Source organism: Rhea americana, unplaced genomic scaffold (assembly GCF_003343005.1).
Source record: "Rhea americana isolate MKP2758 unplaced genomic scaffold, rheAme1 scaffold_15, whole genome shotgun sequence".
Classification (NCBI taxonomy): Eukaryota; Metazoa; Chordata; class Aves; order Rheiformes; family Rheidae; genus Rhea; species Rhea americana.
The window spans coordinates 1,863,278-1,890,787 of NW_028185594.1; the positions used below are offsets into that span (position 1 = coordinate 1,863,278).

Here is a 27,510-nt window from a genome sequence, read left to right on the forward strand (position 1 = left end):
TCCAGAAGATATCTGACTAGCTGACTGCTTGCCTGGCCTCATCAACATATAATTTTACTATTTCTCAGTATTAAAACTCAAGAGCCATAAAGTGAAARTTTCTGGCCTAAAATTTATGAAACCTGGCACTAGAGGTGAAGTTACTGTTTGGTCATCATCCTCAATTCAAAGCAAATCAGTGTTATTGGATAATGCTGCAAGGAGCTAAACGCAGCCAGCTTTCCATTTTGGTCTCTACCTCAAGGTGTTCACTCATTAGATCACTACTTATAGTTAGAATACCCCCAATCCAGCTATGATAACACAGACTTAAGCTGCAAAGCAGAATACCCAAATTACTTTTAACTATCAAAAATAGCCATTAGATATGATGTTCACAGCTTAACAATTACTCATTGGCCCACAGTCACTCCCCTTGGTAACCCAGGCAATGTACTGGACGCATGGGTCTCACGTTTCAGTAGAAATGAAGTCTGCTGAGCAAGCGATGAAAGCAACAAGTTCAGCTGCAAGGAGAGCMGAGGTGCCTGTGCTGTACCTACCACAGTTGAGAGCTGTCTGGCCACCCATGCCCAGAATTAATCCATCAGGCCGCTCAGCCTTGATGACCTCCGTAACAAAGTGTGGAGTGATAGGAAGGAAGTAGACAGCATCAGCTTGCTTTAAGCCAGTCTCATTGGTCTGCACTGAAGCAATATTGGGATTCATAAGAATGATTTTCACATTCTCTTCCTGAAAAATGAAAGTCTGCATTAAATGTAGGTACATGTGGAAAAAGAGCTAATAGCATTATCAGCAGCAAGGAGATGGCCTTCAACAACCAATGCTACCAACAGAGGAATTTAGAAAGCCTGGTTCCTTACGGCTTCCTCCCATAATGGACTTCTGGTATCCTGTAACAGACCAGTAAGACACTGATTCTTTCCTTTTGTCCTCTACTTTTGTGAAACTCGAGGAAATGGAGATTCCCACCCAACTCAAAAATTTGGTTAAAATTGTTTAATATGTTCAGAAGTTACACRGAGGAGACTGGGAGACACATCAGCATAATCATCTATGTTGTATTTCTCTTGGAAGTCAGACAAAAATGACAAAACAAAATAATTTTAATCAAAAACTATCTTTTCTTGTCAAGCAATAGCTCTTTGATCATGAGTATCTCAATAGCTCTCTAATTTTTGTACCCACTAGTAAAAGTACAAGAATACATTTTCAGATTTTCCAGAAAGAGACTTTAATTTTCCTAGTGTTATCACCCCCACTTATACAGAAGATGACAGCAAAAAAAATCTATACTAGTCTGAGATCTCTTTTTGTACACTCAGAAAGACTTGAAGAAGATCTCTCACAGTTATGTTAAAAGTAATGCTTAAGTAACTTTAAATAACATTTAAAAACCTTCTCCCAAATCTTTTTATTTGATACTGTATATAATAAAAGATGGAGTCTGCCTCTATGTGCAAGGCAAAGGTTAGACAAAAAACCTACATTATTTATCTCAATTTCTCATCTGTGAGAGAAAGAGAAACTAAAGTTTATAATCTGCCTCCTGCTATACCTGTGAGTTTTGCCACCCTCCCAGCTACAGGTAGAATTTCACTCCAATTTGCTCATTAATGCAAAAATTTAAGGCAGAGCTGAGATTAATCGACTCTCTTCTCTCTTGAAGTACTACTGGGTAATGAGAAAGCTAACTAAGTTTGGCTTATAACAATGAGAGTAGAATGTGGCCAACCTTAAAAACACGTCAAGCACAGACGGATAAAGAACAGTTAGTTACTGCTTTATGAAAAGGTGCATTGGAAAGTGAAAAGATTGTGACCTGATTTTTATGGGAATTTATTCTCATCTCCATCAACTTCTTATAAGACAGTAAGCTTCCACGAATAAGCAAATCCTTTGCAAACAATGCTAACTATAGATGTAAAATACGTTTCAAGAGAAAGGATTAACTACATGGAAAGAGAGCAGGATAAAAAACAATTATGGAAAGCTTCAGAACAAACAGGAACTGTAATCAGAAATGGTAACAAAATAAATAAATAAATAAAAACCAAACAGGAAGAGAGTTGGTGGGCTGAGGTCAGCCATTCCCCAAGCAAATGCTACGGGAGCGTTATGGGACCATGTACGGAACTTGCTATTTTTCCTTAGTTCACCAACAATACGAAAACACCACAGGACTTTTTTTGTGTTTGGTTCAAATTTGGGATTGTTTAACCAACTGTTTGGGGGAACAAACACATAGCTCAGATTCTTAACAATGTTCTCTCTGCCTACCGACTTCAGACACTGAATTAAATTCTTCACTTTCCTTTAATAACTTAAGATAACACTTTAAAAATTGGCCATAAATTTCTGACACTTTCTCATGGTAAGTTGGATTTTTTACTGAATAGAAAAATGTGCTTTCCTTGGACATGTGTGGAGCAGGGCAGGAAAAGAAGAGATTAAACTGTTATGGAAAACGTGGAGTGATTTCTCTAAAACCCCAAAACTGGGTAATTTTCATGGCAGTGCAGAGGGAGAAGGACAGTCTTCTGATCAAAACAAGCTTCTCTGACAAATGTACTCAGAAATTCATGATTTTATTTTTGTTGTAATGAAAGAGGAGGGGGAAGGAACATCACTTTCCAATGAGCTGGAGTAGTCGCACATCTCAGCCCTTGCTTTCCTGCTTACCTGGGGCAAGGTGTCTTAAGAACCAGTTGGCAGCAATAAGGAAAATAATTAACGCGTAGAATTAATGCCCACTGTGCTAAGAGATACATTTTACTGATACTGTGTTCACAGGCCCATTTGTTTGGGATGCTGGATTTTACATTTGTTTGCCCATACAACTCTTTTCTTCAACTTTTTTTTTTGTTGTTTTATATGTTCACAACAATCTGTGTGATGATCCCCCATCCTCATTGGAGATCTTTGTCAAAACTTAATCAAAACAATGAATTAATAACACTCCAGGAGGGCTCCATCCCTCTTTTGGTATAATACCCACCTATATTCAGAACAGTTGGGAGAATCCCCAAAGCAAGTAAGCAAGAAGACATTTCACATGACCATGAGCCGGTCTCTGTTATCCACAGATGCTCTCAGGCCCTGCTGTTCAGGGGTTGTTCCTGCCTCTCATGAATATTCTCGCAAATAAAAATCCACTGTCCGGGGGAGGCCCAGCTTCTCAAGGGTTTTACTCTTAAAAAGAGGTACACACTTAACTGTATAGGACTAAATGCAAACAACAGCACTTGTCTTAAAATGCACTGGGGCCTAACAGACTAGGAAGAAGAGAAAGTAGCACAGGGAAGCAGAATGCCCAGCAGTAAGAATCGATATTGACTATTTAAAAGAAGAAAAAAAATAGAAAAGTCTAAGAGGAAAGAAATCTCTTTTGTCTCCTATTAACTGTCCCTGTTGTCTCCCATCCACGCTCTGCAGCTTTCCCTTGGCAGCCACTGGCCAACTGCCTCCTCTCCTGCATGCAGCTGTAAATCACACTGCCAGAGGCAAGGTCAGGAAGAGCAAGTGCTGCCGCTGGAATGGCTGATGAGCCTGCAGATCAGAGCAGCTGGCTGGTGGCCACAGGAAGGAAAAGGGCAGTGTGGAAGATCAAGCTGGAGAGATTTATCATTTAAAAAAAAAAAAAAAAAAAAAAAAAAAACACTTTCTATTCCAGAAACTGGAGCTGAGTTTGAAGGACAAAAGAGAAAACGAAGGCAAGAGAGAGGCCTTCTCTCCAACTCTGTTATCTGTGCTCACCAACTCTGGCATCATCCACTCCTAATTCGTCCTTGTCTTCTTTACGATGTGGCTACTTCAAACTAGTAGCTAGCAATATCAACACAGAACACAAACAAAGCAAATGCAATACCAGATGTGTTGTAAGACTGAGATTCAACCCTGACCTACCTCAGATTAATTTTAAGATTACTCTAACTGACTTTTCCTGTTGCTAACTCCACAGTCAGCACAGGAACAGAGTGGGCCTGACTCAAGCAGGACTGGTCGCAGAACTGCTCGCAATCTTCAACTTGTCTGAAAGAGGTTGCTGCATCTGTTCTGGATCTGTGACAGTTCTGCAAGCTCTCCTCCTCCTTCACATGAGGTTAGACAACAATCACATCTTGCCACGCCACTGTTACGTTACCAACGGTAACCCTATTGCAGGAATACTGATGTCCTTCTGCCACCCCCTCTCCTAGCATGAGTTCTTCTCCTAGCAACCTTTCTAGAGGCTTTGTACTTTCGCAGCATGAAACAGCCAGAGCTGGAGATGAGCCTTTCCACATAAGGACCTAACTGCACTATGCATTCACTTAGGAATGGCATGCAGAAAACCCATGACACATGTTGACTATGCAGGGGGCTGCAAGTAAAACGTGCATCTCCTCAAAAGCATGCATTTCTCAGGCACATGCAGGAGTACACACGCACTTTTGCTCATGCCAGTAAGCATAAATACCTACAATCTTCAGAAAAGGAACAGCAAAAACTGGGCAGTAAGTTTACAGGACAAAATTCATCCCAAGGAACAATTTTTTTCATTTTTTCCTTTTAAAATTATGAATCTATTCTGGGAACAAAGGTTAGAATATATATGAACTTTAAAAATTTTATCCTATTTAATATATATATATATGTGTGTGTGTGTGTGTGTATATATGTGTGTGTATATATATATATGTGTGTGTGTGTGTGTGTATACATATCTCAACCTTTACAAAAAGTATCTTGGTAAGAGGCTCAAAATCTTGTGCATGTCGGTCTTGATAGCAGTTAACAGTTCAGCCTTTTTCAATATTCTGCCTTGCAGTATGTCTGCATGCCACAAAAGTTTCAGTACTTTCAGCTCTGATGTTGCTGACCATATTCCTCTTCATCTACGTTCGTTCGACCAGAACACAGGACAATATGACAAGCCTAGAGTGACCAGTCACCCTTCACAAATAACAAACTGCTTAAAGACTGCAATGCAAACTCAAGGAAATTTCTCTCTGGTAGATAATTCTGAGTAGTTAACTCAGATCACTCAACCAAGAAATTCACAAACAGAAGAAAACAGTCAGATTTACCTACAGTCATTAATTCTCACTAGCTTCCCCGCCTCAGTGACAGCTGGATGATCATAGTTAAGTTACGAGAAGGGAAAGTAAAATTAAATTAGACTAACATTTTCAGAGTATCCTCTCACCTTCATGGCTTTCACAGCCTGGGATCCAGAGTAATCAAATTCCCCTGCCTGACCAATCGACAGACCCCCAGATCCTAGGAGGAGAACTTTGGAGACCTAGAAGTGCAAAATGGTATGAAACAGTCAGCATGTTTCCCACAGTGGTGGGAATGAACAGCCTGCGCAGCACAGAACAGCTTCAAATTACAAAACAAGTTCTAGAAGTGAAGAAGAGTCACCTTCAAAAACACTGCAATTTTACTTCCAAGAATAGTTCTACTGAACCTCTCCCCTGCATAGCTGGTTAGAGAAACACATGACTTATGCATAAGGCATACAATAAATGTGCTAATTGTATCATGTGCTTATAGACAACTATGCCTCAGTCTRGTTGCCCATGAAGTCCAGCTGCTTTCTAAGATAGTAAAACTGTATGAAATTCATCTCATACTAGGAATTCCAGACTTATTTGCTAAGCAACAGAGTATCAGTATTAAGCTGCTGGCAAACTCTCACGGCCAGATTATTCCAGGACACCTTATATATGTTAGGAGGGCTCCTTTCTTGGGAGGACTACAAAGTAAAATATATGAAATGTCAGATCTTAAAACCTCCTCAAGTTAATAACACAACAAGAGAGACCTGATGACTATGAGATAGGTAGAAAGATCTAACGGTTTTTGTATGGGAAGCCTGTCTTTGTCATCCCCGGTAAGTTTTTCAGGCTATGTATTTYGCATCCTGGGCTCAGTAGGATTTAACAGTTTCTAGCCTAACTGACATGCAGGAATAACGAGTATCTGTACACTGACCTCCACCCTGGAAGCTGTCGCTCCAGCCTTGGGCAGGACCGAGGCAATGCTGGTGCCTTTCTCTTTCTTAACCAGTGACATAAATGAATCAAAGAGGAACTAGGAAAAACAAACACATGTATTTAATTCCCAAAGTGGAACTAAATAAATACCAAGCAAAGAAGGACAAAACAGGCCACTGAAGAACTAAAGTCATCAGCTCTGCTCTGCTTCCTTTAGGATGTGTATTTACACCATCAGAGAAGACGGGGAACAAATCTGAAATCTATTTAATGACTTCTGACATACCTGACAAAGCGGCACTCAAGAAAGTGAGGTCGTATCAGGGAGAAAACACATATAAATCACGTTTGTGTGCTCTGCTCATATACAGCTGACAGTGTAATAAATGACTGTGCATTRAAAGTTAAAAATCAGAAGACCATACACTTAACTAGATCAAGGGAACTACATGGAATGAAGCCTGCTACTGAGCTGGGATCTGAATAGGTGTATCTATATGTCAGTGGCACTAGATCAGTATTGTCCTCCAGAGGAGGCTCCAGAGCAGATGGGAGAAAACTTCTCTTCAGCTTCCATGTGCCTCCTGCCCACACTGCCTGCCTCACAGCCAACCAAGCACCAGGCACAGGAGGCAGCGCGACCCTCACTGGTGTGCAGGCAGCCACAAGCAGCCAGGGGAGGCTCCAGCTGCACCCAGCTCTGAGTGTGCAAAGCTTCTGCCCATATGGCTCCTGAGGCTGGTTGCAGGCAATCACCTAGTACTAGRAGTAAGAATAGATCCTGCAGGTCTGGCAGGATAGGCAAGATGTTTACCAAACCCATTCAAGCAGCTGAAGTGTGCCATGGCTGGGAAAACACATAGCTGAGGGTGAATTTAAAAGAATTCAAAAACACAAGTCAATCAGACTGGTACGAAACTTCTTGATATCTAGAGATTTACTTGTAGGCTTAATCAACAATATCAAGATTAAAATAAATCACTTCTAAGCATTCTTCAAGCTTGCTTTCTCAAGAAATGCTAAATAGTGTATTTACATTCAGACATGCCTTCCCTGCCTTCCACATCCCCTGCTGCTGCTTAGTCATACTCTGTGACTACACAACCAGTTGCTATTGCTATAGAATTTGTGCAAAGTCACAGATGGGGGATTAAAATTTCATTTCACTTAGGAGAACAAGAGTGAGGAAGTGTGAATTCATTTACATAACTCTACAGCAATTATTATATTTGAAATTGGAACTAAAATGTATTAGAAAGTCAATGATTTTATTACAAAGCATCTGGTTGGTATTTTTTTTTTTCCTATAAGATAGATTCTTTTTCCTCTTACAACCACCTCAACTACAAGAGACTTGAGCCTGATTCTGTGAAGGCTTAAACACTTCAATAACTTCCAACACACAAATAATCCCACCAGGACTCAAAGCATACAAGTCATATGAATGGAGTCACTGATCCAGAGCACACAGAAGTCAATAGACGCCTTGCTGCTCCTTATAATTAGCTACGGATCAAGCTAAGCAGGCACGAGCCCTTGCATGGCTACACTCTCTTTTAGGATCCTGACTTTTCTAAAAACAAGACTTAGGACAATCACAACATAAAGACTTTTCACCTTAGCTAATATATATCTATAGTCTACAAACCATCTCAAAGCAAACYCAGATCAATCCCCGTACAGTACCTCTGTGTCTGTTGGCCCTGGACTTGCCTCTGGGTAGAACTGCGCTGTGAAAATTGGTTTGGTCTCGTGCATAATTCCCTGCAGAAATCAAAACAATTGTCTTAGACACCTCCTTGCTAACAGGCAAGAGAATAGAAAGCGAGTACTTACCCCTGTATGTACTAAAGGCCAGGGGACTGTGATTAATTTAGGGGCTGCCAAGTTGAAACTCATTTCATTCCCAGTCTTCAAACAACTTATCTGGTAAGTCAAAGAGCCTCTTGCTCTTTTGCTAACACTCCAAGTGTGAACCTGTGCAACACACCGGACTGTGCGTGGCTGAGAAGCAAAATGAAGGCATTGATGCCATTACATAGCAAACTCTATTAAACTGTAAGAGCTTCACAGAGCAGATTTGCTAATCGCCTTCCAGAGTTAACACTGGACCAGGTGAAGAAGAAAAATGTACACAACAAGACGACATCACCTTGAAGGCGGCTGTTATAGAACTGGTTTTACTGTCCTGATCTGGCTGGTTCTGTTGGAGGAGATATGAAATTTGCTCATGCTCTTTACTTCAGCCTTCCATAACTCACTTTAAATGCTGACACAGAGCCTCACCAATGTCTTCCTTCACCTATTTTCAGGTATGTGACAAAGCAGGACCACTGCTCTGGACGAACAATAGCTCTGAAGGATCTAAGGTGATATGCTGCTTGAAGCTTCACTTGAAGCCAGGAGAATCAGATTGCTCATTTCTGTGGCCTGACAGCATCAAGCAGTATGGTCCACAGGGAAACAATCCTGCCACTGCCAATGGCCCCCGGTTCCAGATGCAGATGGAGAATTTCCACAAGATGGAATACAGGAAAATACTTCTCCGATACAACTTGCTTCCCTATAAGGAGGGACAACAGAGTCCCAGCAGCTGCTGTAGTGCAACAGCGCCATTCAGAGTTGTAGGGTGGGATGCTGGAATAGGACAGGGATGAGAGATGAGTTCCTCACCACAGCTGATCCATTATGGTACAAGCTACTGCCCTCCAAGGGAAGAATGTCATCAGCCTGTCACATTTTCTCTGAATGTTCATGTTATTTCTAGTTACTTAAAAACACCTTTTAAAATATTCACACCTTATCTTGTGAGGATTTGGAAACTTGTGTTGGTCCTGCCCAGCTGTGATTGGTCCAGTCAGGCCCAGGAAATGCCTCCTCTTTTCCAAGTAGAGGAACGCAACAAACTACACATGACAGCCCATCCAACCTTGTTCCTGTCTGTACATCCCATGCTAAACCAACRTTGCTCCTTGTCCCTCTCCCACATACAGACAACTTACGGAAGTTTATGAGATTGATGCTGATTTGGTGCTGACAGATAGAGTCCTTTGCTTTAGCTGGTGATTGGAGTAAGTATGATGGTGCTTCTGCATAAATCGGGTGATGACATGAGACTTAAGTCCTTTGGATCTAGAAGCATGACGTTCTCTTCTGTGAGCTAAAGGACCATATCTGTCAGCACCAAATCCGCATCAATCATACTTACCATCATACTTACCTCCAGTCGCCAGCAAAAGCAAACATGAAAGGCCTGGGGATGGAAGGATTCAGTTTGTCAACACAGCCAAAGCAAACTCACTTCAAAAGTTGAGCCGAATAGTTGTACACTTTTTGTATTAAGATCTTGTTTAGTAATTTTTGTCTCTGTTTAGACAGGTCTGTACAGATGAAAACACCACCAAGTGGCAAACAACAAACTTGCTCTAAAAACATCAGCTGGAAGTTGCTGTTCCTGCAAAGCATAGCCAGAATATGCCAGAACAGCACTGTTCAAYCTAAAAGACTCGATGCGGGGCACTTATACCAAATTATACAGAGGCATACTCCCATCAGGAAAATTAGTTTTAAAAACATCTTATTTTCAGCGCTATTCTGATAAATAACAAGACCTTACAGACTTGCACAGCAGCTAGGCTTAACGGTCAAGACTTAAAATGGGCAATTACAAAGCCTGAGATTTATCTGACTACCTGACCTTGTCAAATCTGAGCTATGGGATACCGTTTTCTTCCTATGTTTTTCCTTGTTCAGTTGTGAACCTCCCAAGGCCAAGGCTTTTGTTTTTTGTTTTTGTTTTTTACTTGGAGGACACATGACAAGAAGTCTCTATCATATATCTTCTAAGTTGTTCTCAAGAGGCAACTACCCCTTTCTATTGATCATAGGAGGAAATTTAATTCCTGACCTTTAGTTTCTGGAATTCTATGTTAACAGACCAAATCAGACTGTAATAATTTTCCTTTTCTATGCTGGGCAAAATAGAAGCCAACACAAGACAGTAGCATAGATTAGTGTCCCTGTGGCACTAACTGTAAAGACAACGACAAAGGAGTGAGCACCACTACCAGCCGGGAAGTCACAGAAGTTATTAGTGCAGCTCTTCAAGGGAAATCATGAAGTCCTCGCCATGATCCAATATGTTGGGCTAGTATGAAGAACACTGACAATGGTTCATTCCTTTKGGGGCTGTAAGGCAAGTCCCCATAAAGGAGATAATCAGATCATCAAGTTTAATCCTGATGACKAGTTGTAACCCTACAGCAAGCTTCCAGGGGATGAAATAAAGGGGAGATAGTCTTCACTCTCTAAAGGTTGTGATGTGTAGGTATCTAGAAAGCATGTGCTCACCTCATTTGTTTGATCATTGGCATTCACAAAAAGAGGTTTCCAGCCAGGTGGGAGGGTAGAGCTGTCAATGGCATAACCATGGTTCTGGGCAGTGATAACAGCCCGTCCATTCACCACACTCAGAACAGGCTGGTTCTGCCCTCTGAAAGAGAAGTGGGGAATGAAAGGGTCAGAGGACAGGGGAAGGAAGTGCAGAATGTGTCCAAACGCCACAGTTACAAACAGCTGATAGCTGTGGGGAAACCAACAGCAGTTCAGTAGCAGCTGTACAGTACTGGTAGCCACTCAAAACGATAAATCCTAGTAGAAACTTCATTATCCTTCAGTTTAATTGGGACAAGTTAGAACAAATACTTTCAAAGCATCCTCGAAAAAAGCAATGCACAACAACGCAGCTTAAATTTAAGGCAAGGAAGATGTCTGGAATGAAGTAATGTTACTGCCATACTAGCTCCTCGTAACGCAGTTCAGAAGCAAAGTATTGCTGCTCTGTGGCATTTTGCAATGCTGAGCCAGTGTGTGAGGGCTCTGAGAAGTTGCAGTGCTGCCGCACCTGTTGGCCATCTGCATCTTGTAGGAAGTAGCTCCAGCTGCTATTCCAGTGATTAGACTGCCCATGCTGATTCCAAACAACGGCTCCGGGCGATTGCTCTCCAGGACCTAAAATGAAAAGGTTTTCAAGAGGTACTGAAGTGCCTCTGTTCAGCAGCTCCAGCATAAACCCTGCAGTAAGCCCAGCTCTCCCACAGTTCCCTCATAGCAGTCACATGGACCTGGGAAAAGACTGAAGTCAAGGTGGCAAAAGCATATGGAGGCAAGTTTCCTCTTCTCCATTTTAAATGGAAACCTCTGAGCACAGCTTGATGTCTCAGGTCTGCTCCTGGGGAACGAACAATGGCAATTTGTATCAGTGCCATTTAGAGCATGACATTATTTCAAATGGAAGCAACCATGAAAACAGCGCTGCTCTTTCATAAGCTGACAGCGGTGCTGAATGGCCACAGGGTGCTTCAAGGCACTGGTAAGGTAATGGTTGTATTCACGCTCATATTCATTACTGTTCATCAGGGTCTGCGCAGCCCTATGGCAACCACTGGTCTGGAAACATAACTCTCAGCAGACAGAGATGAGGAATGTGGCAGACGCATGAAATGACTAAATGGTCCATAACATGTTAGTGAAACCAACTGTTYAGATTTCAGGCACATGAATAAATGAAAATAAGAAAATTGGCCTGTGGCTATTGCACTGTACCTTTCTAACATTCTGAATCACCTCCTGGGCCTTCATTGGATCCCCCGGGCCTCCAGAAATTAAAAGTCCATCATACTCCATGCTGGTGAAATCATGGTCCCATGGAACCAAATGCACTTCTGCACCTCGCTGGGAGAGAAATAGAGGGGAACAAGCAATAGAGGGAGCAGTTGAACAAATGAATTTGAGTCTGGAGGCTGTTCCCATTCTCTGATGTCCCACAAAGGCTGAGATCAGATTTCAGCCTTTCCTTCATTAGGGATAATAATGAGGCTTCTCTCTACTATCTGTCCAGATTACTTCCACAAAATGGTAAGAATTTAGTACTTTTTAATCTTACCAGTGTTTGTCAAGTTTGTCTGAAATTCACTAATGGAATCAAAAGCTACTAACTGGACACAAAAACGTACATACATAAAATGCATCCATTTTGTTCCCTCTTACACCGTGCACTCATTTTAACTGCTAACTTAGGGCYTCACAGCTTCCTTCTGTGACATGCTAGAAAAAGAGTCCTGCACATCAAAAATGAGATGAACATTTACATGAATTAAAAGTGGAGATGAGGAAAAGCTATTCATCTAGAAAATGGGAGGACACCACCTTCATTCCTCCTACCTGGCCAGAAAAGCAAGGACCACTAAAGCTTCACTACAGGAAGTCATTYTCACAGAATCATAGAATTAAATAATAAATTAAGCTGGAGAGAGCTCAGGAGGTAATCTGCTCCGATTCCTGCTCAAAGTAGGGCTAACTTCAACTTCAGATCAAGTTGCCAAGGACACTGCTTAGTTGAGTTTTGAACATCTCCAAGGATGGAGACTCCACAACTTTTCCGGGCCTCTGTGTCTCAGCCTTTCACAATCCTCACTGTCAAAAATAAGTTAATTTTTTTTTGCAATGTTTGTTCATCTGCAATGTTCATTTGTTCATTTGCAATGTTGTTSTTCTAAGTTCACCTTTCAGTTTTTCTCATGGCTGAAAGGCTACTGTACGCTTACTCCCCACCTCAGGTACTATCTACGAAGCTCAGAAAACATTATCCAGTCCCCAGGAATCATCCCAAAATTGTATCCCATTTTAGGAGTTAAACTGCTGCTAGAATGACTATATCCTGGTAGAATGAAGGTCTASTGAGCACACACTGGGTGTGGGGGACAGCCCACAGACAAGGCTCATACCACAGCAAAGCAGGAGATGCAGGATATAAAGCACTCACCTACCTTTACCAGCAGACGGATAACGTTGTGCTTCAACCCACAGTCAACGGCTACCACTTTAATTGGATTCCCTCTACCATAGACTTTGATTTCCTGTTGGTAGGATTAGAAAAAAGACAGACTATGCTGTAAATTATATATTACCCTTCTCTAACACAGGGAGGATGGGTAGCAGAATGACTGTTGACTAACATGAAGCAACTGCTGCTTAACAATCTCTAGAAATGCCAGCCATTAATGCTTCTTTCATTTTCTATGAAAGTGGAAGCTTTAATGCTGCTCTATATATTARTTACAGCAGTAACAGCAATCCCTGAAAACATCAGATGTTTCCATAGCTAATGACAACAGCTTCTTTGCTGTGCTTCACCTCATTACCAGTGAAGTAGCAAGCAAATTCTCACAGATTTTTGAAGTCCAAGAGAAATGCCAGATATACTGGGAGAGAGTCTCTGCTGAAGAGAAGTCCTTCTGCCGATGCCAATGGAGCAAGACCTCTTTGCACTGGCTAAAGATCCATCACATTTAAAGACTACTCTGACCCTCTGGTCACATTAAGATCAAAATATACCACAGCTGGATATATTCTATGATCTCTGGTGCATCACAGCAGTATAGACCAGTCATCTGCCATGAGCATGACCCATGTTTATACGGCTCCGAGAGTTTTACGTGTCAGGCAATACCTCTCTTGGCACCTCCTCTTCCAGTTTCTGCCCCTTACTCAACTGTACAATGTAAACTGCCATCATGGGCCATCTGCCTCAGTCCCAAATCTAGACCATCTTGCTTTGTACAGCCACTTGTCTACTGGTTCCAAACAAGGCTGCAAGATGGGGAAGTCAAATCACTACTGTATGTTATACGGGCCTTGACAATGAGCAGGCAAGGCACCTTTCTTCCTTCTTAAAAAAAAAAAAAAAAAAAAAAAAAAAAAAAAAAAAAAAAAGGAAAAAAAAAAAGAACAAAACCAAAACAAAACCAAAAAAACACCCCGTGCTTACCCCAAGCTAAGCTTAGCTCCTGAAAGCTGATATTCCTGATTGTACTTCATCCAAAGTGGCTATTCTCTTGTTCAACACACCAGTGTTTTTGTTTTTTTTCTTTTAACACTAAGTAAGTCCTTTTTAACCAGCTTCCTTGGCACCTTGGTTGCTTGGGCCGCCTTATGAAGAGATGTTAAACTTCATGCTCATTCTGCCTGGTGCTAGGTAACAAATAACCTTTTCACTGAAGGAATACCACCAACCAGAAAGAAAAGCATCTCCTCTACGGGGAGCCCAAGATGAAGTTTATTAGCAGGATATTACAACACCTCCCTTTGCATTATCCTAATTTAATCTTTGTTTGATCCTTTATCTTCAAAGATCGAGATCAAGAGATGTTTATGATGTGCACGATAACACGTCCTGTGTGAGGACAGCTCTGCTCACCATCTGGAGTAACTGACTGCTGTGTCAGGAGCAAAGGAGGAAGAGATGGGACACGGGGAGTTGCCTCCCTTCACGACAAGGTTGCAGACTGCAGCACACAAACCGCCAATGGTCCACAATCCTCCTCTGAGTGTACATGACTTACACTGAGCCAGTAGTTGTGACCACTGCTGTCACAACTCCTGCTGTGTAACGCTGAAAGCAGAGGTTGTATCAGAACATATCTGGTGGTTCACACATTGTAAGTAGGTGGCAACTTATTTATAGGTTGCTACAGTTCCTTTTTCAAGAACGAATGGAATGGAAATTCTGCTGAAATTCAGTCTTGACAGATCCCTCAAGGCTTCTAATATGACTCATGCTGTCCTTGATAAGCAAATACGACAACACCTTCATGGTCACCAATACAAAAATGGATTTTTTTTTCCATGGTGGAACTGACAACAATATAGTTCTTCTTCCACCTGCTGCCCTCTGGCTTCTGGGAACTGCGCTTCAAAAGTATCAAGGGAACTGAGCTGCTCAGTTCTCACTGAAAGCAACTGATACTGTGTGCCAGAGTCCCTTAAGAAAAATTCACCTTCCTTTTTAAAAGGGCTTTAAGAGAGCCCTCAGTTCCTCACAGCACCCACACTTGAAGATCTGTGAAAAACCACRAAGTAAAGATCACCCTCACGGGGTCTCCTTGATTGTTCTAATTGTCAGAGGGAAGAAAACTGCTTGAGTTATTTTAATCACTTTCATCTCAGAACTTTCCTCTGTCCAATTATTTACACTGTGATTTGTTAACATATTTCCTTCAGCAGCGAGACTGATTTTAGATGTTGTTCTCTTCACATCCATTCCCCATACCACTTCTCATATTCATGCTGCCTCTGAATCGCAGAGCACTGACCCCAGCATTTGGCCAGAATTAYGTATAGCCAGGAAACCAGACTGGGAACTGGATCAGGGACCTATTAAGTATGTTCCTTCCAAAGACAAAGGATTTCCCTCATCTGCTTACTGCACAGTCTATAAACAAACATAAAGAATTTGAGTCTAAAAGTGGCTGGAAATATGACGTGGGAAGGCTGCAAGCAAATAGTCATTGAGAAGAAAAACTCTGGAATGAAAAGAGTACAGCGGACTGCATGTCCAGACAGAAGTGASCTAGTAGCTTCAAACGCTTCAACACCTCTTGTCTGGTGGGATGCTGACCATCACATACACCAAAATAAGTCTCTGCTGAAAGTTCCTCCAAAACATCGGCAACTTTCTACATTCTCCCACCTGTAGCAAATACAGCCTACACCACCGGCATCTGGGGGTGGGGGTTATCAATCAGTCACTTCCAATGTATAATTGACAAACAGATTCCTGGCTTTACTGCATCCCAATTTACATGAAAATAGCTGTTTGGTAACAGATAGATTATCATGTCCAGTAATTACCAACACTGAACAGCTTACTTCATTGTCAGCTTTATTTGTGATGTTGCTTTTTACGCCTATAAAATGAAGTTATAAACATAACGAGATCACGAAAGCTCTGTTAATCTTACTGTATCTCCTTTTTAGATGCTACTTGCAATGTCTTTAGAGTAATTCTCTCTTAGTAATTGCAGAGTTTAGCATCAGCAACCTTACCTATTGCTGACTTACTGCTGAAAATGGCTCCGCCTGCATCTTGTAATCATACATCATGAAAAATCTCAATCAGCAATTGCCATCCTTCCGCACAGCAACAAGGCCCTGACTCGAAATACAGTGGAGACCTTGGCATGAGTTGGTGAGATTCCCAAGGCTGAAATCTGCAAGGCAGCCTACGGAGTCAGATGGCTCCAGGCAGCTAGTCGCCCATGTAAAGCCAAGCGTGGACACAGGTTGCACTTCAAACTCCCACTTGCTCAATGCCCATTCTGCTCACGACTGTTTCTCACTTATGCCACTAACACACCAGCTCATGTGGGGAAAAGTACCCAAGCAACCATTTGCAGAGCTCTTCCAGAGTCCCATTGATCTTAAAGATCCTAACGAGGGAATGAATGGTCCTATGATGACAGCAAAAGTCTACACCTGCACTTTCCAGAACACAGCATACATCATCCAGTGTGCCATATGCCTTCATGGTAACTATGTAAGTGAAACTAAGCAACTACTGTGCACCAAAACAAGTCAGCCCAGATTACTGATAAGACAGGGATTCTAGGAAGACGATGTTATGGTCACACTCCTTTAAAGGTCTAAAAAGGTACATAGTTTAGAAAAGGTCTCCAAACTGTTTGTTTGGGCAAAATAGACAATTTGTTGTGCAAATGGGAAGCAGTTAATATTCAAAGCATGCAGCATTGGGACTACAGAAGAAGTTCTCACCTTGGTTGACACTTCTGCAATTAAGTTCTGCTTATTTGGGTCTGCRAACTCCACAGGCTGACCTTCAAATTCAATCTTCCCAAGTACAGTGCCCTGTGGAAATACAACAGTAAACAGCTAAGCATGAGCAAAGAAGCAGCTGTGAATACTATGGCAGGTGATGACAAGCAGAGGAACTAGAACAGCTGCTTGGAGATGGTTTCTTGACAGCTTATAACCACTTTCTGCAACTTCAGAAGTTTATAAGCTTTCCTTGGTATCAAAAAGCTGTTTAAACAGCCTCCACTTGGGGAAGAGGCACTGCCAGCAGTAAAACCTGTTAATAGGCAGTTTGGCAAGCTGTCTAGTGACAGTAAAATGGGTTGTCTTCCAGGAGGATCAAAATTCAGCTCCCCAAATCCCTGTTTTGTAAGTCTGGGAGCAATCCACAAGGCAGCTTGCAGCTTTTTGGCTTGGAAGCCTTCTGTGAGGTCTTCCACCACCCACTGCGGGTAGCTGGAAGGCAGCAGAGCCACTGTAAAGAAAAGCTGTTTGGGAGGCAGGTCAGCACAGCTGTTTTCTGAATGAGCTATTAAAAAAAAATTACCTCCAGTAAGYTCTGCTCTTTGCTGCTCTTATCACCCACAGAAGCCAGCAGTTGCCAGCATGTCYTCCTCCATCTTTTGCCCATTAAACTACTCAGTGGAAATTCCCCATTTTGGCTTTGCCCCACTCTTAAATCAAGCGAATTAATCTTGGATTAACTACTTCAACAGTGGGACAAGGCAGGCAATAAAAAACCTTTCAAGGATGGGAAGGGAAAAGTGAAACAGCTAAGTCAGTGGTTGCTGATCACCTTTTCAATACGTCACACTGCAATGATAAAAACATGTTAAATGCAGCTTGCCCTGTGGATATCACACTAACATACACACTGGGACAGCTCATGGGTTCACTGATACCTCCATGAGTAATATGTACTGCCTGCAAACTGGTTCACTGACCTCAGCAAGACAGAACTTAGAAAGTTTCCTTTATTGGCAGCACCAAACGAGGCAACAATGCTGCAGGCCTGGTGATCTACGTGAAGTATCRTCCAGGTTGCAGCTACCACCATTGCCCAGAAAGAAAGTAGAAGATTCATGGAAGGAAGGCTAGTTGGAGCTAGAAGGAGCCAGTGCAGAGGAAAAACAGCACGCTCCAAAGCATCTGGTTATGACTCTGGGAAGGAATTATTCCCTTCTTACGGTAATATTCTTACCCTAAACTGGTGCTTGTCTCAAATATCCTTACTACTTCCCTAARGCAAGAAAGACCCAGGATCTAACATTGTCATTATGTGCTACTAGGGTTAAGTTTTAAAGGCAGAGTTTTGCTCTTAATTGTGGCTGACACCCTACCTCCCCTTGAAGCCAGCCCAACAAAAGCTGATGACAAAGCCCTCGCCAACTCCCAAGCACTCTGTGGCTTACCTTGACACTGGGTTACTCAGTGAAATGGTACCTCGCATCTACCTCTAGAATCTGATTTAACAAGTTACTGCTCATTTATGCATTTATCACAATTAAGCCCTGTTCTCACACGCCCTCCCCCCCATTTATAAAAGGGCAGGGAGTGAAATATGCGCCCCTCCCCCCCCTCAAAAAAAAACACTGATTGAGAAGACTGAGGGAAAAGGTTACATTGTGCATCATTTTAAAAAAACATAAACCAACACCACTAGAATCCCAGTATCATAGAATCAGTAAGGTTGGAAGGGACCTCTGGAAATCATCTAGTCCAATCCCCCTGCTCAGCAGGGTCACCTAGAGCATGTTAAACAGGGCTGCATCCAGGTGGGCCTTGAAGATCTCCAGAGAAGGAGATCTTCTCTGGGCAACCTGCTCCAGTGCCCTGTCACTCTGACAGTGAAGAAATTCCCCCTCACGTTCAGGCAGAGCCTCCTGTGGTTCAGTTTTTGCCCGTTGCCTCTTGTTCTGTCACACAGGACAACTGAAAAGAGTTTGTCCCYATCCCCTTGACACCCTCCCTTCAGGCACTTAGGCACCTTGATAAGATCCCCTCTCAGTCTTCTCTTCCCCAGGCTGAAGAGGCCCAGCTCCTGCAGCCATTCCTCATAGGGCAGGTGCTCCAGCCCTCCGAGCATCTTCATAGCCCTGCGCTGGACTCTCTCTCTATATATAATGTGCCTTGCTGCCATACACTGTCTGCTAAGCTACTGGATAAATATTGAAAGTATATTTACTTTGGGTGAAAGGAATGATGATCCATTAAATGGCATCTATCAAGAAAGCAGAAAATGTACTGCCATTTTCCATTGAACTAAACATTGTAGTGCATTTGTCTGCTGTTTAAGAGCCAGACAACCTCCCACCTTCCCATAAGAATTCACTTCTGCATATATTCTTCTATTCAAACTGGGTCATTCATATTTTATTCCACAAAATGAATGAGGGTGTGGGTTTGGACTGCAGATTGCAAATTGATCATCTAAACAAAATGGAAAAGAGCTTCTTCAAATAATCTATTACAAAGGAAGAACCCCAGAGGCACAACAATTTATATTCAGAGTGGCTTTGATCGCTGTTTTAGTCAATGTAAAATGTACCTTAACATTAACCCCCATTCACTAACATAATCCTGCACATGTCCTTCAATTGTCAGCTCTCAGGAACCAGAAAAAAATAATGACTATTAAAAAATAACTTGCTTCAGGCAAGGAAAATTGGCCTGAGTTAGTAATCCAGTTTAGGTCAATGTAAGCATTCCTTTATGTCTCTAGGGAGCAGAGGAGTTTCTGCTGAACAGAGCTGGTTCTGCCTACAAACTAATGTGCACAAAATCCCACAGAAGCGTTGCTGCCTCTCTGAGTGTCTGCACATCTACCTGACGCCTGTCACTTAAATCAGCTTGCGCTGGCTCACATACATAGAAGAGGAAACCTGGAACAGAGCCAAGGAGAGGGAGATCCGTGGGATATAAACAGTGCCACAGCCGTACACAAGACACAGAGCCTTTGGAAGAGCATGAGCATCTGAGCAGCACCTTGAGGTCAAGGCAACCCAGCAGCTACTACTGCTACCCCAGTCAGCTGCGATGTCAGAAAAAGGGTCCAGTAATGACCAGTTTAATGCACCTCGAGCAAGGGAAGGGGATCATACCTTGTCTCTAATTAATTTGGATAGCATTCTGGTGTCAATCCCATACAGAGCAGGCACCTAAAGGAAACATTAGAGAAGAGCAAGTTGGAGAACAAGCAGTTCAGACCGAGGAACTGAGCAGCCAAGATCACTTTGCTCACAAAAGCACATCCTTGGTTAGGGAGCACTAGCTCTTAGCAGCTTTACTACCTATTATTTTTTTTCCCCGCATACTTGTCCCTATTCTCACTCATAAATAGATTTCTTCTCGAAATCTTCTAGTTTCTGCACTAAAAAGCATAGGGGAAAAAAAGAAAAAAGTTAATGTGACAAATCCCTACCTCATTTCTGAGCCCCATTTTGCCTTATTTCCCCTAACCTCTCCCAGTTGCGTATATCTCTACTGACACATCCTTGATTCCCTTGCCTTCAAGGCAACGGGGTTTTGGGAACAAACATCTTTTGAGGTTATGACTGTGGCAACCACTAGGAACAGCACTACTGATGAGAGAATGTAACCTAATGCGGACGATTTTTATAAAGAACCAGATATCCCCATTTAATTAACATTTCTGCTGAACAGATCTTGGAAATAACTTTGTATTTTGAAAAAGAAAAATGAAGAACTAGAGAACTAGCAAACACAGGATGAGCCCAGTACAGACTGGTAAAGGCATCAGAGGAGAAGAGTAGTTACCAGCACAAGGCCAGCAGTTCTTTCCCCTAGACCCTACAGGTCTGTTTCCATAATGCAGTWACCTCTGGCTCTCTCACCTTTTCTTCCTGCAACCACTCTCCCAGGCTCCGAGCAGCCTGCCAGTGACTATATTCATTACTGTAATCCAACACAACCAAACCTGAAGCCTGCAGAGAGAAGAAATGGCATTTTACACTGAAGGTTCACGCTCTACTTGTCCTCTACCTTCCAGGTTTTCACTTCTCATCCACTGCAAGTCGTATCATGGACAAGAACCTAGGTTAAACAGACCATTCTCTGACCTGGTGGCTGTTTTCATACAATGAAAAGAAAGTAATATTCGTTCCTCACAGTGGAAGTGCATAGAACAAGTAACTGGCAAATACAAATGTTTCCATGCTCTGTCATGATCCTACCTGGGTCATTTTAGTTGAAAATTCATAAAAGAATTTGGCTTCCAGGTAAGCAAAGCTGCAAATTTGCTTGAACTGAGAAAACATGCCCTGTTTTCTTTTTTGGGGGAAGGTGGGATTTTTTTTTTTTTTTTAAGAAAGCTTTTCATTTTTAAGTGGCATTTCTTTTCAAAAGGCAACTCCACTTCCATTGTTAGCAGCTTATAGAGGAGTCATTTCACCTCAGGACAGATAAAGCATTTCACTGGCACTGGAGTTACTTGATTATGTTTCATTTTTCAGTACTGCCACTACCACATGGATACACTCCTGCTCCTAGCCAATGCAAAGGGATGCCTAGAAAGCACACAGACTTTCCCTCTTCTTTGTGGCCCCTTCATACATTGGGCCATCAAAGATGGCCTTACAGTGCAGAAATGGGCTTCTCAGTTGCTTTGACATGCTGCTCTTTTGGAACACACTTACCAGCATTAACTTTTGATCTTTACCTAAATTTCCCCCGTTGTTCCTTTATTCTTACTCAGGAAAAAAGAACCAGCTACATCCTTCCTCCAGCACTAGAAAATCTCTCCTGGAATGTCTGTTCATCCAGTACAATACTACACCCCACTACATTGATAATTTTTAATGACAGAATGGGCCAGAACACCATATGGCTTCCTTTAATTTATTATATGCTACCAGTTGGGTCAGGAAAGACTGTACAGGCCAGAGACATGATTCAGTCCCTCAAGAGAAGCCTAGCTGGGACAGCACAGCTTCCAGTACAGCCTAAGTATTGGTTCCTGCACTAGCAAGTACCACGTTCTGCACACAACCGTCACCTCCCCTGTGTGTGACAGTGCAGGTACACAGAGAAAAATCTATGCACACAGGAGYTTCTCTGGCATTTATTTCTCTGTGGCAGCCAGTCCTGGGCAGACACAGACTTATCTTATTGGGAAGGGAATGTGAAAAAAAAGCCATCCAGGACAGCAGTTCACAAAATGTGCCCTGTGTATCACTAATAGGACATTACTTTCAGAYAGCACATAGTCTGGTATAGAAAGCAAGCCAGTATCTGCTGCCACCATTCCTGCAGAGGTCAATACCCAGAAGAAAAACAAATAAAAAGTTAAGAATTGTTGATTCCTTTCCATTTCTATGAGGCTGAAATTTTTTGATGCACAGATGCAAAAGCCCAACTTTCTAGCGCCCCCTCCACCCCAATCCCCACGATCAACTCTGGTGTTACCTTGATTCCATCAGACTCTAAAAACCTCCTGAGGCCCATTTCGTCCAAAGCAGCTGTGTCAGGCACTCCACCATTCCCAATTATGGGGTTAGCTAGTGTAAGAATCTGTCCTTTGTAGCTGGGATCTGTCAAGGCTTCAGTGTATCTAGGTCAATAAGCAATAGAAAGGTGAGAGGAAAACGAGAGAGCAAATAAATAAATATAAGATAGACCTGAATTTCCATAGGACAAAAGACAGAAACAGTGTTTATGTGGAAAAAATGCAACTATGTTCAAGCACCTGCCTGAATTTTCTCCCCAATAAGGGCAGATCTAGAAACGTGATGAAATAWGTTACTGTAATGGATGCTCGAACCTAAGATTTTGGGGAAATCAAATCTAAGATTTTGCAAAACCTCCTGTATCAGTTCTGGATCCAGCAGATCCATTCTCACTTTCAACCCCAAGCAGGGTGACAGGGTAATTCTGGTCTGCCTACCCACACCTCTATTCTGAGGCTTCAGATTAGTAAAAAGGCCTTCACTTTCTGTTGCATACTGCAAGCTGTTAAAACAATTGCTGTTTTTCAACCCCAAAGCAGCTGCAATTCAGCAACTGATGAAGTTATCTACACCAATATTTAGCCAAACACATTGAGCTACTCCAAGATGAATCTGCCCTATATAGAATATAATTTATTACTGTCATCATTGTTTAAATAGTACATAACTAGCTACTCCAACCACCTACCAGATATCAACAAGTCACAAGAAACATTTTTATGGAACATGACTTGCTGCCAGAAGATTAATTGTCAAATATTGGGAAAATCTTTACAAAACCCAGAATGGYTGCAGGCAGATACAGACAATGCAGTACAGCGGCCAGCTCTGAGAACTGATGTGTCAAATGAACAATGGCCATGAAATATTTCCATGTAGGCCTCTCCTTATGTTCAAACCTATATTTCCTGCCACAGGGTAAACATCCACACAAGGTGCAGTGCGATCGCAGTAAGCACATGGCACATGTACATTTGGCATCTTTTTCTCCTTCCCAGTCAACTGGTTAAGCTTCCAAAGGGAAAAAAAAAAATCCTATTTGTTAATGACAAAGCTAATGTAATTAACCTTTGCATGTTATTTGTAATCAGCAAACAAGGACAAAGAGCCACTGGGCTTGGCTGAGGTACAGAGGCATAGCTCTGCATTGGGACATAATGCTCTTTAAGCAGGCACGATGCCTCGCGGAGCATATAGAAGMAGAAGCTCCACAGACGCTGCAAGGTCCAGTCCTCTCTGTGCCTGCCCAAAGCCCTGACTAAGTTCAGGAAATTCCTGTCAATCACTTCTCTTACCAGAATATCATGGGAAACACATGCAGACATACTGGAAGCAAATGTATTTATTGAGCTAATTGAAATACGGAAACATTTCAGAGGCTTTAATTCTTTGTTAACTGAGAAACTCATCCCCTCCTTTTTTCTTCCATTCCAAACAGACGGCTGCAACACTAGGGTTTGGGGTGTTGTTTTGGGGGGATTTTTTTTGAGTAAATGTTTCCAAAAAGTTCATCCTAGCACATTTTTTAATGAAATTTCAACATGCTGCACCTAAAATGGTGCTCTCTGCCCTCTATCCTAGAGCAATTAGACAACATTTCAGCTGGCTTCAGCTACTTCAAACTCAAAAGCTCTAAATACATGAAGCACTTTGCCTCCCTATTCTACAACATGAATCAGAGTGCGGGAGTCCAGATGAGGAGACAAGGTACAGGACAACATATTAATTGTCGCACCACAGAGGTCATTCTGACCCCACTCAGGGTCTAGAAACAGCAAGGTCACTGAAAGCAATACTCTGTGGCTTAAAACCTGCCATGGCAAAAATCATCCCTTTACTAGCCTCTTGCTCCCTGTATGGACAAAGAGCTATAGGCCCAAACAGGCTGCAGAAGGCCGCAACCTTGCCAAAGCACCTCCTCCACGCAGGCACTTAGCCCCTTGCTGTGTCAATGAAAGCCTTTAGCTGGGTTCCTTCAGACACAATGCCTTGCTCAGCAGCTCCAGGCAGAGCTGCAGCATTTCTTTAAGTGGGCAGCAGCCTCTGGACTAGCAGCTGTTTTTTCTATGATCTGCAACGACGCTGCAAACTCTCCTCCTCCTCCCCAAATCAATCAAGGTTAAGTTTCTGGYGACTGCACTGAAGATAGAACCTTAAGCTTCGCATGTTCCTTCCATCCCCATATGCTCCACAGAGCAAAACAGTTCTCCCTTCTCACACACACCCTCTCCAAATCACCAGAAAATGAGCAAACAGCTTCTGCTGCCACACTAACATGTGGAAGGGAAATTAATCCATCAGGCCCTGCCCGACTTTTGTGACGTGACAAGATTTATTGCCCATAATCTATCACAGAGAAGAGAACTCTGCTGCCCTCCATCATTCTGATCTATATTAAACAGTTGTTTGCTGGCAGGTATATTAACACAGCAAGTAATTAGTGCTGTCAAAACGCTTAAATAATTGGCTACTAATGCAAAACTTTGCAAACAGATTCCCCTCTGCAGCAATTTAACATTCTTACCAACAGGACCATTTAAAAACTCATCCTGTGGGTACTGGTTTCTCAAAGGGAGAGCAGAATTTGGAAAGCACAAGACTGCTGGGCAAGGACAGCTATGAAAGACTGTAGGCAAAGCTCAAGAACCAACCTCAGAGCTGTCTCACCTCCCCAGGAACAYGTCCTTCTCACCAAAGACCTCATTCCTCTGATCAGATTTTCTCTACTCAGAACAATTCACCAGGAGGATTTGCAGCTTTTGGCTGCTGTCCTAAGCCAGCCATAAGCTTCACCACTCAGGAGGACACTGGAGTCATGCTAGGTTAGGCAATTCGACTCTCTCCTTTAGCTGGAAGGGGCACAGAGTTCAAAAGCTTTCTGAACTGTGGTATGAGCCACCACATGTCATACAGGAGAACCCAACCTGAGAACCTCCAGATTTAAAAATTTTGCACTCAGATACCAAGTTCTATTGCCCAGGAGGCTACAGATGTTTCATACTCCGTATTTGACCCAGAAATTGGAGGGACATCACAGAAATTTTCCTGAGATTCTTACTGTSCTGTTCCTGTAAGCCACTGAGCAGTTCCTCTGCTCTAAATCAGCAGTGACTGCATTTCAATTGGATCTCTACATACCTCACTACCATGGTGTTAGTCATATCAATCTTTAAAGTTGTCCACCATCACAAGTCCTCTCTATGACACAAAAGGACTAACTGAAGTCTCTTCATTAACTCATTCCCTCTCTATATCCTTAGAGTGCAGTGCTTCTGTAAAGAACACCCCATGGGCTTCAATAAGCACCCTATGAGCTTGGAAAAAGCAGCTGCTCTACCATCCCCCTCCCACTATAACGTACTCCAAGAATAGTTTGCTTCCTTAAACCTTGTTTGCTTTTACCTTACCCTGCAAGACCAGTGTTGAACACGACTTCTCCTGCTGTGGAGGATGGATAGCCAAAAGAATAGCCCTTCATCTTCGTTCCATCTTCCAGAACCAAGTTTGCTGTCTGCGCCTAGAGAAAGGTACATGAAGAGACTCAAATGCAGGAGGAAAAGGCTTGATGTTTACACAGGTAACACCTAGTCCTAGGTACACCTAGGACACATGCCTCCCATGCCTTGTGTTATGCCCCTCTCCTCTCCCCAGCCACCAAAAAAATAAGTGCATGCTTAACTGGACTGGTGTCAAAAACTAAAATTCTAAATGTAGGCCTATTCCCCTGTCAGACAGGGAAAGAGAGAAACTCACGGATCAGACAGACATTCGTGGCCTCAGTTATCTCAGGGAGAGGCATAAGTTGTCCTGAAAGAGGTAAGCATGGAATAAGCRGCCTAGAGGGAAACATCCTACAAAGCAGTAGCTGTTTCAGCGAGCGTTTAGGAGAGCCGAATTGCACCCACGAGGAGGGATGCTAGCCTCCTGTGGTATCTGCCGTAACGTGACAGCCCTAAGAAAGCAGTGTTGCTGTTAGAGGAGGGTGGAAGCTGAAGGCAGAAGCAGCTTTTGCTTTTTGCTAATCAACATGAGATCCCACACCATGAGAGCAGATGCAGGTATACCGCATGAATTTAAAATGCTCTGATACAGCAGGTTAATAAAACCCTCTCCACATCATGCTCCTGGTTCGTTTCCTTTCAGCAAGCTCACACCAACAGAGAGGAATGATCACTTTAATCAATCTGCAGTTCTTTTTCTCCCTCAGGGACTCTACTGTCCCCAGCAGAGCACTGTGGCTGTCACCTCRTGTACAGCTCTGTCACATAGCCCAAAGTGGCAGATGTGGGGAGGGCTAGTCAGCACACACCCCCAGCTCCAGGCAGTAGAATCTTTGCTGAGCAGGGTGCTGTGGACCTGCAATCACCGCCTTCCCCCTTTGATGGGTCTTCTTCCATCCAAGAGCAGGGCAAAGCYCACTACAAGAACCCACCTCAACCACATGTCTGTGCCACCGCTTTGGCAACAGGGATCTTGCTGAGTTTCACAACACCTTCTCCTAACAGACATGCCAGCTCCAGCCCACACTGCAGTGCAGGCTGTGGGCATCTCTAAACCTGGTACTGAGCCTGTCATCATTAGCCTGGCTCAGGCCTCTTAAAAAAGAAAAAAAAAAAAAAAAAAAAAAAAACTCCAATATTTGTAGTTTAGGTCTGTGTGCAGCAGCCATCAGCTGCACTCCCACCTCAGCAGTCTGACTGTCAAACCCAGGCTTTCTGCAGAGACAGCCTGGGTTGCACCTTGATTTATGGTCACAAATGCCATTCACCCACAGATCTCCCAGCAGAGCACAGACACAAGCCTCAGTTCCCCCTTCTCCTGCCCCTCTGGGTAGACAGCAAATAGAACGAACACTCCTGAGAGGCTAGCAACCTCCTTGCTGCCGTTTTCCCATGGCTTCAGAAGGGACATTCCTTCAGGCAAATGCGAAACGGAGGATCTATTATAGACTTAGCACTAGGTTCAGCTGAGGAAAACAGGACACAAAGTGAGATTTTACAAAAGTCATTGAAGAAGTCAATGGCACAGCTAGCTCTTCACTTATACCAGACTAACATACCAGTTTTTGCTGATTTAGAAATTAAATCTTTCTTAGCCTATCCAGGAGCTGKATGAGAAACCACCTGGGAAGTCCAGTTTCTACTAAAAGATGACCAGTAAATAGGCAGAAAGAGAATGAGTTGGGAGATTCATTCAGGCACCAGAATCACCAGCAACCAACAGGGAAAGAGAAAAGGCAAAGCTGGAAGTAGATTTGCCAGTGACTTTAAGCATTTAATAGGGGATTGAAATGTGGAAGATGAACCCTTTGTACCCTAAGAAACTTCTACTTCTGGAACAAAAGTGGGGCTGCCTCCTGGGCCTGGAGCTGTAGTCACTGAGCAAATGCCACTGCAGAAACCTCACCAGTCTAA

General features: G+C 42.8%; 1 protein-coding gene across 2 annotated transcripts in view; it reads right to left on the reverse strand.

The window, feature by feature from the left end:
• The window catches only part of CPS1 (carbamoyl-phosphate synthase 1), a 94,675-nt gene that overhangs the window by 59,860 nt on the left and 7,305 nt on the right, over nucleotides 1-27,510 (reverse strand). For both annotated transcript variants that reach the window (XM_085299303.1, XM_085299302.1), the window contains exons 2-14: nucleotides 25,504-25,613; nucleotides 22,056-22,200; nucleotides 20,486-20,575; nucleotides 19,733-19,789; nucleotides 16,593-16,685; nucleotides 12,809-12,898; nucleotides 11,586-11,714; nucleotides 10,885-10,991; nucleotides 10,332-10,473; nucleotides 7,668-7,745; nucleotides 5,980-6,078; nucleotides 5,189-5,284; nucleotides 543-732 (exon numbers count right to left, since the gene is read on the reverse strand). In XM_085299303.1, coding sequence (XP_085155429.1) covers nucleotides 543-732; nucleotides 5,189-5,284; nucleotides 5,980-6,078; nucleotides 7,668-7,745; nucleotides 10,332-10,473; nucleotides 10,885-10,991; nucleotides 11,586-11,714; nucleotides 12,809-12,898; nucleotides 16,593-16,685; nucleotides 19,733-19,789; nucleotides 20,486-20,575; nucleotides 22,056-22,200; nucleotides 25,504-25,613 — 1,426 coding nt within the window. The remainder of the gene's footprint in view (nucleotides 1-542; nucleotides 733-5,188; nucleotides 5,285-5,979; nucleotides 6,079-7,667; nucleotides 7,746-10,331; nucleotides 10,474-10,884; nucleotides 10,992-11,585; nucleotides 11,715-12,808; nucleotides 12,899-16,592; nucleotides 16,686-19,732; nucleotides 19,790-20,485; nucleotides 20,576-22,055; nucleotides 22,201-25,503; nucleotides 25,614-27,510) is intronic.